Source organism: Stenella coeruleoalba, assembly GCF_951394435.1.
Source record: "Stenella coeruleoalba genome assembly, chromosome: 13".
NCBI lineage: Eukaryota > Metazoa > Chordata > Mammalia > Artiodactyla > Delphinidae > Stenella > Stenella coeruleoalba.
Genome location: NC_137159.1, coordinates 897,906 through 909,929, shown reverse-complemented (window position 1 = coordinate 909,929; position 12,024 = coordinate 897,906). Strand labels below are relative to the sequence as shown.

Sequence of the window (12,024 nt, the reverse complement as noted above, 5' to 3'; positions counted from 1 at the left end):
AGCTTCAGAGAAGATGGGCCAGGAACTCGGTCTTTCACTATCTTATGATGATTACAGGAGCTGGACCAGTGGGAAGGGATGTCTCTCCAGATCAGAAACACTGAGACGGTAATTAACTCCAGGACATAAAAGAGAAGAATTAAAAGTCACAACTTCAAGGTAGAAAGTAAAACAAATGAGGGAAGCTTCTAAGATAAAAAAATTATCCTCACTGAATGATAACTGAAAAAGAAACATAAGAGTTCAAAAGTATAGCATCTGAAACAGGAAATGACAGAGGCAGTTTGAAATTGAAAAGATCTGGACACCATTTAAAAGCTTTGGTAAGGATAGTCTGAAGAAGCAGAAAATTATGAGTGTGTTTCTCAAGAGACAGGAAAAGGTAGTCAACGTCATCACAAGATCCACTATCAGAGTCAGCAATAAATAACTATACAGTCAAGATCTCTTGAATCATAAAACTTATGCAATTACTAATGGGGGACATGTGGAGACAGTGGCAGGCACAATATGGCCCAAAGCAGACCTCATCATCACTAGCTGTGATTCCTTGAGCATGCACTAAACCTCCCTGAGTCTTTTTAATACAACCTTTGAAGGTCAGTTTCCATTTACAGTTATTACAAAATACTGGCTATACCCCCTGTGTTGTACAACATATCTTTGAGTCTTAATGTCCTCTTCTATGAAAAAAAAAGGTCTGAAAATCTGAAGAGTTTCAAGTGAGATTTAACACAGAGCTCTTTAAAAACTAAAGGTAGAATGAAAATGAAAATACAACATACTAAAATCTGTGGAACACAGCTAAAGCCCTGCTGAGAGGGAAATTCATTAACACCATGTGCCTATATTAGAAAGGAGGAAAAGTCTCAAATCAGTGATCTAAGGTCTCCCCTCAAGAACTTAGAAAAAGAAGAGCGAAATAAACCAAAAGCAAGCAAAGGAAATAAACATAAGATCAGTAATCAGTTTATTGAAAATATAAAAATAATAGAGAAAAACCAATGAAACAAATAGTTCTTTGAAAAGATAAATGAAATTGACAAACTTCTAGCAAGACTGACAAAGGCAGAAGATGCAAATTACCAATATCAGGAATGAAACAGGGACTGTCACTACAGACTGAAGAAATCAAAAGGATAATAAGATAATATTATGAACAACTCCATACACAGAAATTTGACCACTTGGAAGGAATGGATCACAAAACCACACACCATCACAACTCACCCAATGTGAAATAACGTGAATAGCCAGATAACTAGTAAGGAATTGAAATCTGTAAGTTTAAAAATCCCTCTCCGTAAACTAATATGTAGACTTAATGTAATATCTATCAAAATCCCAGCAAAATTCTTTGTAGGTAGACAAGACTATTCTAAAATTTATAATGAAAGGCAAAGAAACCAGAATAGCCAAAAAAATTTTTGAAATATAAGAATAAAGTGAGAAGCATCAGTCGACTCTATTTCAAGACTTATTTATGTAGCTACAGGAATCAAGACTGCATGCTAACAGAGACCCCAGAAAGAGATCCACACAAACACGCTCAACTGATTTTTGACGAAAGTGCAAAAGCAATTCAAGAGAGGACAGATAGCCTTTTCAACAAATGCTGGAGCATCCATAAGCCAAAAATGACCCTTGACCTAAGTCTTGTATCTTATACAAAAATTAACTCAAAATGGGTCATAGGTTTAGATGTAAAACAAACTATAGAACTGTTAGGAAAAAAATTAGAGAAAACCTTTGGTATTTTGAGTTAGGCAATGGATTCTTAGACTTGACACAAAGGTACAATCCGTATAACGAAAAACTGATAAAATGGATGTTATCAAAACTTTTAAAAATGTTTGCTCTGCAAAAAATTCTTTAAGAGGATGAAAAAAACCCACAAAGAATGAGGAAAAACATTTGCAAGGACTGGTGTCTAGAATATACATTTTAAAAAGGTCTAAAATCAGCAGTAAAAAAAAATCCAATTAGACAATGTGCAAAAGAAATGAAGAGACATTTCACTGGAGAATATACAGATGGCAAACAAGCACATTAGAAAAATGCAAGTTAAAACCCCAATATATCATTACATACCTATCGGAAGGTCTAAATAAAAAAACAGGAACACCAAGCGCTGGGGAGGATGTGGAAAAACTGGTCTTGCATACGTTGCTGACGGGAATGAAAAACGGTGCAGAAACTCTGGGAAAGAGTTCGGCAGTTTCTTATGAAACTAAACATGCAACTGTCATGTGAATCCCAGAGAACTGACGACTTACACCTTCCTCATGCTACATTACTAAAGCAGCTTTATTCATAACAGCCCAACACTGGAAACAACCTAGGTGTCCTTCAAAGTGTGGTATATCCACCCCCTGGAATACTACTCAGCAATTAAAAGGAACAAACTAATGATACTTGCGACACCTGAATGAACCTCCAGAGGACGCTGCTGAGTGAAAAATATCCAATCCCCAAAGGTTACACACTGGGCGATCCCATTATATATCAGTCTCGAAATGACAAACTTACAGAAATCACAGACTGCAGTAGTTGCTAGGGGCTAAGGAGGAGGTGGAGTGGAAAGGAAGTGGCTGTGGCTACAAAAGGGCAGCGACGGGCCCTGGGGCGAAGGAGAGCCCCGTCCTCACACAGCAGAGTCAGTGTCCTGGATGTGCTCTTCACTGTGGTTGGCAGCATGTTATTATTAAGGAAGACTGGGTAAAAGGTGCTGGGGAATTCTGTTACTTCTCACAGTTGCACAAAAATTTACAATTATCTCAAAAAGTTTAATTAAAGGTAAACTTATTGCAAAATAAGCACAGCAACTGACAAGAAATCCACCATCAATTAAATGATTAAACTCTCTCCAGCCCAAGTTTAATTCTGAAGACTGAACTTCACTCTGAAGCAAAGAGTTTAAAACACATTTTCCTCACCCACACGTGCACACAAACACAGCAACGGTAACAAGGCAGTCCAGACAGGAAAGCTGAGACCTCCCTAACGACAGGACACAGAGGAAAGAGACCTGGGCCGAATCAGGACAAAAACCCTCCTCCAGGCTCTATCAAACAAACGGGCTGTGTGACTTGGGAACATCACCCAACCTCTCAGGTCCCCACAACCTAAACTTTTAATCTGGGAGACTGCTTAGACCAGCACTTTTCAAACTTTTTGGTCTCAGGCCCCCGAAGAGTTTTTTTTTTGATTCCCTTATTTTTTATTTATTTTTTATTTTTTTGCGGTACGCGGGCCTCTCGCTGTTGTGGCCCCCCCGAAGAGTTTTTGTTTACAAGGATTACGACCACTGATATTTGTAGTATCAGAGATTAAAACAAAATTTTCAAAAGGCAAGTGGTCCTTCCACAACTTATAGCGTCTGGAAAACTCCACGGCACTCACAAGAGAATGAGAGTGAAAAGGGCAAGGAACAGCTTGGAATGGCCGAGGACACAACTGTGACCATCCCACGGCTTACTCTGAAATAAGATCAGTGCATAAAAGGGACTTGAAAGGTAGAGAACACCGAACAAATCAGCCACATCAGTTATTTTAACAGAAAAGGGCGCCAAGGCGGGAGAAAAAGGCTCCAATCCCAAGGAGGTCGATACTGGGTAAAATGGGGGGCTTCTATAAGCCTGGGAGGCCGAGTCAGTGGGCCAGCCCGCCACCGGCCCGCTCTCGCGCGTTCGGGACCGTTACAGAAACCGCCCCCGCTTCAGACTCAACTTCAGGGTAGACGGGAAGCCCCGCGAAGCCTCGGCCGCCGGGAGGGGCCGTGGCAGGAAGGCGGGGGTCCCGGGGAGGGGGGGCGGGGGACTCACCAGGTGCCGCGCCACCTCGGAAGACATGGTACGAGCGGGGCTGGGCGGGCGGAGGGCCAGCGATGCGGCTGCAGCCGGCCGAATGGCGCGTCCGGCGGCTGAGGGGCGCTGGGGGCGGGACGGGACAGGAGGGGGCGGACGGGAGGGAGAAAGGGAGGAGCGGCGGAGAGGGGTCCGGCGCCCTCAGTGACGTAGACGGCCGGGCGGGATGGCGCGGGGCGGGGTCCGGTCGGGAAAGGAGGGGAGCTGAGGGGAGGGGTCCCGTGGTCTCAGTGACGTAGGGTCCGGGCGGATGGCGCGGCGGGCAGGGGTCCAAGAGGGAGGGGAGGGGAAATGAGAGGAAGGGTCCAGCGGCCTCAGTGAGCTGGGTGGCGGGGCGGGCTGCGCGTCTCCACCGCGCCCAGATGCCGCGCGCGCGAAGCGGGCCTGTCACAGGAGTGCCCGGACCTTTTAGAGAACCACCAGTTAGTGCCGGGGAGGGAATGGAGCACACTCGGGACGCTAGGAGAAAGACGCGCGGAAAAGCGAACACTGCTTTTCCGACCGCCGGGGCGGGGCTGAAGCACAGATTGCGGCCGCAGCTGGCGCCGGAAGTGGGCAGGGTCTGGGCGTGTCCCCTGGCAGGAGCGGCCATTGCGGACCGCTCACGGGCCGGAAGTGGGTGGAGCCAGGGCGTGTTCTCCGGGGAGAGCACTGATTGCGGCCTGCGCGGGGACTGGAAGGGGGCGGGTCGGACAGGAGCGGGGCCCGCGGGAGCTATAAGGCGGCCAGTGAGAAGGCCGGAAGTGGGCGTGTCCGTCCGGCGGGGGCGTGTCCGCGGGCGCGGCCGGGGGGCGGTGGCGGCTAGTCAGGCCGCTGCGGCGCCCGAGGGGCCTGAGGAGGGGCCGGCCGCGTCGGTGCGGAGCCGGCCAGGTGCGCGGCCACGGATGGAGGGTCCAGTGGAGTGCGGGGCCCGGGACCAGGCCGAGCTGGAGCAGCCCGTCGGCGGCGCCCTGGGCGGGACGCCCGAGCAGCGCGCCAGCGGCCGCCTCAGGGAGCCGGGGCACTCGGCGGCAGACCCCGCCGACCCCTGCGACCCCGCGGACGAAGCCCCGAGCGCGCCCCCGGGGAGGCGGCCCCGCGGCGGCCCCACGGAAGAGGGCGCGCGGCCCGAGGTGCCTGGCGATGCGCCGCGGCCCGGCCGCCCCGCGCCCCGGGAGGCGGCGGGCAGCTCCCCGCAGCTGCGGCGCGGCCCCGGGGGCGCGGACGGCGCGGCGGCAGAGGAGGAGGGCGCGGGCGCGCTGACGCTGGACCCGCTGGAGCACGCGTGGATGCTGTCGGCCGCCGACGGCCGCTGGGACAGCCTAGAGGGGCTGCTGGCCTGCGAGCCCGGCCTGCTGGCCAAGCGCGACTTCATCACCGGCTTCACCTGCCTGCACTGGGCGGCCAAGCACGGCCGGCAGGAGCTGCTGGCCCTGCTGGTGCGCTTCGCGGGCCAGCACCGGCTGCCGGTGAACATTAACGCGCGCACAAGCGGCGGCTACACCGCACTGCACCTGGCGGCCATGCACGGGCACGTGGAGGTGGTGAAGCTGCTGGTCGGGGCCTACGACGCGGACGTGGACGTGCGCGACTACAGCGGCAAGAAGCCTTCGCAGTACCTGAGCCCGAGCACCGCCGAGGAGATCCGGACCCTGGTGGGCGCCCTGGACGAGGACGAAGCCGAGAGCACGGCGGGCAGCGGGGGAGGGCGCTGGAGGCTCTCGAGGGTGCTGCCCTCGACCCTCATCTCCGGCAGACTCTCGCACGCTCTGGAGGACGGCGGGGACCACCACCACCATCACCATCACCTGGCCGAGGGATTGGCTGCGGGCAAAGCGAAGGAGCCGGGTCGCAAAGCCTCGGGCAGCTCTAGTGGGCGGATGAAACCCAGACTCAACAAAATCCGCTTCCGAACCCAGATCATCCACACCACGCCCTCTTTCAGAGACCTGGAGCAGCCCCTGGAGGAGGGGGAGGACGAAGAGGAAGACCGGTCTTTTAAAGGCCACTCATCCTCATTCAAACTGAGACCCAAGTCCAATGTATTTGGGTAAAAATGATTTTAGAACGTTCTAAGACTTGTTTGTCGTCTTAGGAATAGGGTACTAGGTGTAGACAAGGAAGTGAGACCAGAAAAGACTTAAGCTAAATGCTGCATTCTTACTTCGGGGGGTTGGAAAGGATGGGGAGGAATTCTCCTTAGCAGTATGGCTGCAGTGGATTTCCAAGCGATTCCTCAAACCTTGACCTAGGCCTCTTTTCCCCCTGCCACCCTTCTGCGCTGGAGTCCCTGTTTCTAAGGACTGAAAGTGTATCAAAATCAGGTGCAGAGTTGATGACTGAGGGTCCCTTTGATTGAAACATTGCCGGCTACCATGCAGAGTAAGGAGCATTGCACATTCCTATCTGTTTTTAATAGTGGCGACTCTTCCAAGAGCAACAGGAAATGCAAATTGTAATGAAGCTGGTAGTGTTTGTAAGTGTGAACAAACCGACATACTACCCTGTGTTTTTACTAATTGCATTTGATTTTAAGATGCTACTGAAGGTCAGGTCAGAGTTGAAATGCACAAATACTAATTAGAGAATAATGTGAATGCAATTGGAAATCTCTTGGTACCCTACTTGTAAGTAGTGTTCACCTCTTTTCAAAAGCAATTTCAGCTTTGGTCACTGAACTAAAGAAATAGGCAACATTCACTTTTGAGTTAATCTGTTGTGTGGTTTCCTCTTAATTATCTCTAATACCACTGCACTTAGTATTAAGGTACATTATTAATAACTACATAAATTTTTATTTAAAGAAAACACTTTTTAGCAACCTATGGTACTTTTAAGTAAATGTTACCTCTGGTTCTGATTCTCACTAACTTGTTTTGCTTTTCCAAAAGTCTGAATTTGTCTGAGTTTTTATTCTGGGGGTAATTTAACCGTTGGTTCTACTTGGCCTGACCCTATTTGACAGTGCTTAGAGTTGAATTGCCTACAGAAACTGTTTCTGGTTTAGATTATTAACAAAAATTGACATAAATGTTAATGAACTGATGCTTCTGTGAAGTAATTATTAAATCAACTTAATATTCTCACATAAGGTACACTTTTTTTTTTTCTTTTGCGGAACGCGGGCCTCTCGCTCCTGTGGCCTCTCCCGTTGCGGAGCGCAGGCTCAGCGGCCACGGCTCACGGGCCCAGCTGCTCCGCGGCATGTGGGATCTTCCCGGACTGGGGCACGAACCCGTGTCCCCTGCATCGGCAGGCGGACTCTCAACCACTGCGCCACCAGGGAAGCCCAAGGTACACTTTTTATTTTACTAATGAAATACATTCATAGTCTCAATACTTTGTAGCAGTGTTTTGCAAATGTTTAAAATACTCAATCTTTTCAGTTTTCCAGTGTTTCCTTGAATCTATTAGAGACATGGAATGAAGTTATTGGAAAGCTGGCTAGTAAATCTACCCAGTTAAAAATAGCACTTTATAAAAGGGAAAAGAAAATAGATGGGACTATTTCTATATTTAAATGCTGCTGGTTATTGAATCCCTTCACATATAAGTGAAAAAATATCGGTCATTAAAATTAAAGACTCGTTTAACTGTGGTTCTTAATTATATTTCGTTCAAATATGTTAGGGTGAATGTCTTTATAATTATTGTTAATTTAGCTCACAGGCATATTAAATTCACTTGTAACAAGATTCAAAACGACTTGTGGGAGACTAATTCCAAAACGTCCTTCTCCCTTGGCCTTTTTGGTCTCATAGTTGCTGCAATATAAGTATTGCAGCCTATAGTGATGACAGAGTGAGTTAACAGATTGCAGAGTGAATGAACCAATACATGAATTGCACAGAACTGCAGTGTTTAGAGAGTTCTTAGATCTTTAATTTCCAAAGTTGTAGAAATTTGTAACAAGTTGGTCACACCTCTCTAGACAGCAATTGATTTTGTTTAAAGACTAACGAAAAACATTCACATAAAATATATAAACCATTGTCCATTTGTGTGCCTTTACTTTTGTTTTAGGATTATGGAAGTGGGATATGTACATTTGAGAAGCACTTTTATCCATACATGTGGGTGAAAATCTAATTTTGTATAAATCAAAATTAGGTTCCTTGAAGGTGAAAAGCAGTCATCTGTTCCGGATCATAACCACATTGCCTGTATCTAGTGTGGGATAAGTTGTAACTTCTCACTGAGTCTAAGGTTTCAAGGACGTGTGAAGCCAAAGTGAACCATAAAAACACTGCGGAACCACCTCCATGTTCCACTGAACAGTGTTAATCTCTCAAATGTGTATGTTAGTGCCTAATTGCACAGAATCTGTAACTTGCTAGATCTTTAGGGATGGAGTCAATACTTAACTTGCTTTTCACATTAAAGAATTCAACTTTTCAGATAAAATATACTTTAAAATTTCAAAAATCATTCCTGGGGGAACTTTTAGCATTCCTTGTCATGATGTACTTGTGTGCAGTAAGTGCAGCATTTGCAGCTGCTTAACTCTGTTCCTCTTATTTTTTCAATTTCCAAATCGAGATTATAAAAAGCAAGTGATTTGTGTAATTTGATGTTTGTGGAGTTGTGCCTACCATTAATGGAAATATGCACGTCAGTTACTCAGAGGTTGTTGATGTGAAACTGTGGTTAGAAATTCCAGGTGTGTCGGTGTGTTTCTTACAGGTGCACTGGACACTAGTGAATTTGTCACAGCTCTCTTCACTTTTATGGTGTATAAAGTACAGCTAGCTTATAAAACTTGAAAATATGGCACTAGTCTATTCATGCCTGAAATCTTGGAGTCCAGGATGCCTTGTCTCTTACTTTTCAAATAAGTGAAACTTTGGGAGTTTAGAATGTAAAATTTGTAAAGTTTGTTTTGTCAAAATAAAACGTTCACACTAGATTTTTCCTGTGAATTGTCTAAATCGCTATAGTTCTTTATATTTTTACCTGTCTGGGGTTTTACATTTCACACAATGCTTTTTGGAGTTTGCATCTATTTGATCCTTTTTCTATCCCTTAAATCACTGGCCATATATCCTTAATTTACAGATAAGGGAATGAAGGTTGTTGCTGTTAAGGGTCACAAAGTCAATGACAGTAAGATCTCAAGACTTGATGCTTTTCCACAACATTATCTTTTCTGCACTTTGAATTGCCAAATTTTGGCAAAGGTGCTGCAGCTGGGCACCAGTAGTGGAGGAATCAGCTTGGGGAGAGGGTAGTACCTCTACCACTACCTTAAAAAAAAAAAAATTCAAATGAAAGGATCGACAAGGGATTAATCTCCAAAACATGCAAACAAATCAAAAAATAGGTGGAAGATCTAAATAGACATTTCTCCAAAGAAGACATATAGTTGGCCAAAAAGCATATGAAAAGATGCTCAACATCACGAATTATTAGAGAAATGCAAATCAAAACTACAATGAGATATCACCTCACACCAGGAAGAATGGCCATCATCAAAAAATCTACAAACAAATACATGCCTGGAGAGGGTGTGGAGCAAAGGGAACCCTCTTACACTGTTGGTGGGAAGGTAAATTGGTGCAGCCACTATGGAGAACAGTATGGAGGTTCCTTAAAAAACTAAAAATAGAATTACCATATGACCCAGCAATCCCACTCCTGGGCGTATATCTGGAGAAAAGTGTAATTTGAAAAAATACACACACCCCAATGTTCATTGCAGCACTATTTACAATAGCCAGGACATGGAGGCAACCAAAATGTCCATCAACAGAGGAATGGTTAAAGATGTGGTACATATATACAATGGAATATTACTCAGCCGTAAAAAAGAATGAAATAGTGCCACTTGCAGCAACATAGATGGACCTGGAGATTGTCATACCGAATGAAGTAAGTCAGACAGAGAAAGACAAATATATGATATCCCTTGTATGTGGAATCTAAAAAGAGGGGTACAAATGAACTTATTTACAAAACAGAAATAGAGTCACAGATGTAGGAAACAAACATGGTTACCAAAGGGGAAAGGAGGGGGATAAATTGGGAGATTGGGATTGACATATACACACTACTATATATAAAATAGATAACTAATAAGAACCTACTGTATAGCACAGGGAACTCTATTCAGTACTCTGTAATGACCTATATGGGAAAAGAATCTAAAAAAGAATGGATGTATATATGAGTGTAACTGATTTACTTTTCTGTAAAGCAGAAACTAACACAACATTCTAAATCAACTGTACTCCAATAAAAATTAATTTAAAATAATTTTAAAAACCCATGGCTCAAGCACACACCAGCTACCATAAACCCTCCCTTCCCAGCCTGGAGCTTGAGGAAGATGGGAATGCCTTTTTCCATTTCCTTTAATATCTATCAAACATTGGACATTAATGAATTTATTTCCTCATTGCCTTTGATCTTTGTTTTAACCAAGTTCAGCAGGTGGCAGAGGGACTTGTGAATCTTTGCTGTAACTGTCCACCATTGGTCCCTCTTAGGAAGATCCTGCTATGATTGCTGCTGGGGCTTTTTGTTGTTGCTGTTAATTTAGGACAGCTTATAAAACAAGATAAGTCTAGTTTCCATTTCTAGAATGACTTCTTTCCTTAGAAGTACTTATCTTAGAAGGATTCATTGAGGAGCCCCCATGAAGATATCTTTAATTTTTCCTAGTGAAAGTATTTTTTGTTTTGCTAAATACATGGTATTATTTAGAGTTTCTTGTAAATTAATCCTAAAAGTACTTGGGAATTTGCTGCAAACCAGTGTCCCTTCAATGATGAGTCAAATAGTTACTATTAGAGGGCTGGAAGGTGACCCTTCCTGAACCTGTTTTTCAAGATATAGCAGCAGAGTTGTTTGCAACACTATCAGATTTCTTTTTTCTGAAGTATACTGCTTTCATGTTACCAAACTTTTTTCTCCTCAATCTTCTCTTCAAATGTCAGTTTTGTCTCAGGAAGTGACTTCCCCATTCAGCTAATAAAGTGTCTGCTCTTCCATATTTATCGGGGAATGAATGACAAGTGTCCCCACCGGCACAATGCCTGGCATGTCGAAGGTACACAATAAGTGTTTTGTTTTAATGGAAAACACTAAGGAAATGTTTCATAATGTTGCATCACAATGATAATTTCAACAATATGCATTCATTCCAACTGAATAAAGGTAAGAATTTTTCCTACAATGTGGCTCTACTGCCAGCCAACCCCTGCATCTGCAGCCCAGCCCAAGGAACAACCTATTCCAATCCTGGAGGTAAAATCGGCTTTATTAGGATTTTACTTTGTAAGCAACTTAAGAGATTTTCAACAGTAAATTTGATTATAAGGAGTTTTACCTTACAAGTTTATTCAAGTACATAATCCCTAGGAGAATCTGCTTTAACTGGCTTTAAATATTCTAAGTATTATCATGCATACAAATGACTACTTATTCTGTGAAACCATAAAAAGCAAGAGAATAGGGAGATGAAGTTTATTTCAGCTGAGAGAACTTTCTAATAATCATTTTGAACATGCCGTGGACTGTCGCTTAAGGTAGAACACTCAGCCTTTGGAAATATTTGGGCAGGGGTTGCATGAGGACCTGAAAAGCTAAAACAGATCGTTTTAAAGCACCCCTGTGACTGATGCAGTATTGAGAAACATTGCTCTAGGCCTTCCACTCTGACCAAAGTTTCAGCCCAAATTTGGCTGACTTAGAATGAAGTTTAATAGTAAAGTAGGATCGTAAAAGTTTGTTGTTTTTTTGTAAACCAAACTTTACGCCGCTCTGATCAAAGAACCTGGAAGCACCTGTTAGAATATTCTTCTGGGTCTCTAAGAAACTTTGAGCTAAATACTCTAGAAAGATAATTGAGAATCCTTGACATTTGTCCAGAAGTTTCCAATATTGACGAATGTGATCTTCAAGTTTTGTCTTCATCCGTTCGGCCTGCTGAAACAGAATCCCGTAGACTAGGTGGCTTGTAAACAACAGTTACCAGTTGAGCTTGTTTTTCACAGTCATGGAAGCCGGGGGCACAAGATCAAGGCCCCGGCAAATTTGGTGTCCAGTGAAGGCCCGCTTCCTGGTTCACAGATGGCCGGCTGTTCCCTGTGTCCTCCCGCTGTCGCGTCAGAGGGTCTCTGGTAAGGGCACTAATCCCGTCATTAGATGAAGCCCTCCAAAAGGCCCCACTTTCTCACAC

At 44.8% G+C, this 12,024-nt stretch overlaps 2 protein-coding genes across 4 annotated transcripts in view; one reads left to right on the top strand and one right to left on the bottom strand.

Annotated features, from left to right (window-relative positions):
• SEPTIN10 (septin 10) overlaps window positions 1–3,908 on the bottom strand; it is a 53,366-nt gene extending 49,458 nt beyond the window's left edge. For 2 of the 3 annotated variants that reach the window (XM_079940575.1, XM_079940577.1), the window contains exon 1: window positions 3,825–3,908. In XM_079940575.1, the coding sequence (XP_079796701.1) occupies window positions 3,825–3,851 (27 nt within the window). In that variant the 5' untranslated portion in view covers window positions 3,852–3,908. The remainder of the gene's footprint in view (window positions 1–3,824) is intronic. The other variant, XM_079940576.1, reaches the window with a different exon arrangement.
• A 320-nt stretch (window positions 3,909–4,228) lies between these two features.
• Window positions 4,229–8,741, top strand: SOWAHC (sosondowah ankyrin repeat domain family member C; the record flags this gene model as incomplete). Its single annotated transcript, XM_079941600.1, has 1 exon — window positions 4,229–8,741. One exon carries the CDS (start codon window positions 4,229–4,231, stop codon window positions 5,897–5,899), a length of 1,671 nt encoding a protein of 556 aa, XP_079797726.1. The 3' UTR covers window positions 5,900–8,741.
• Window positions 8,742–12,024: the final 3,283 nt, after the last annotated feature.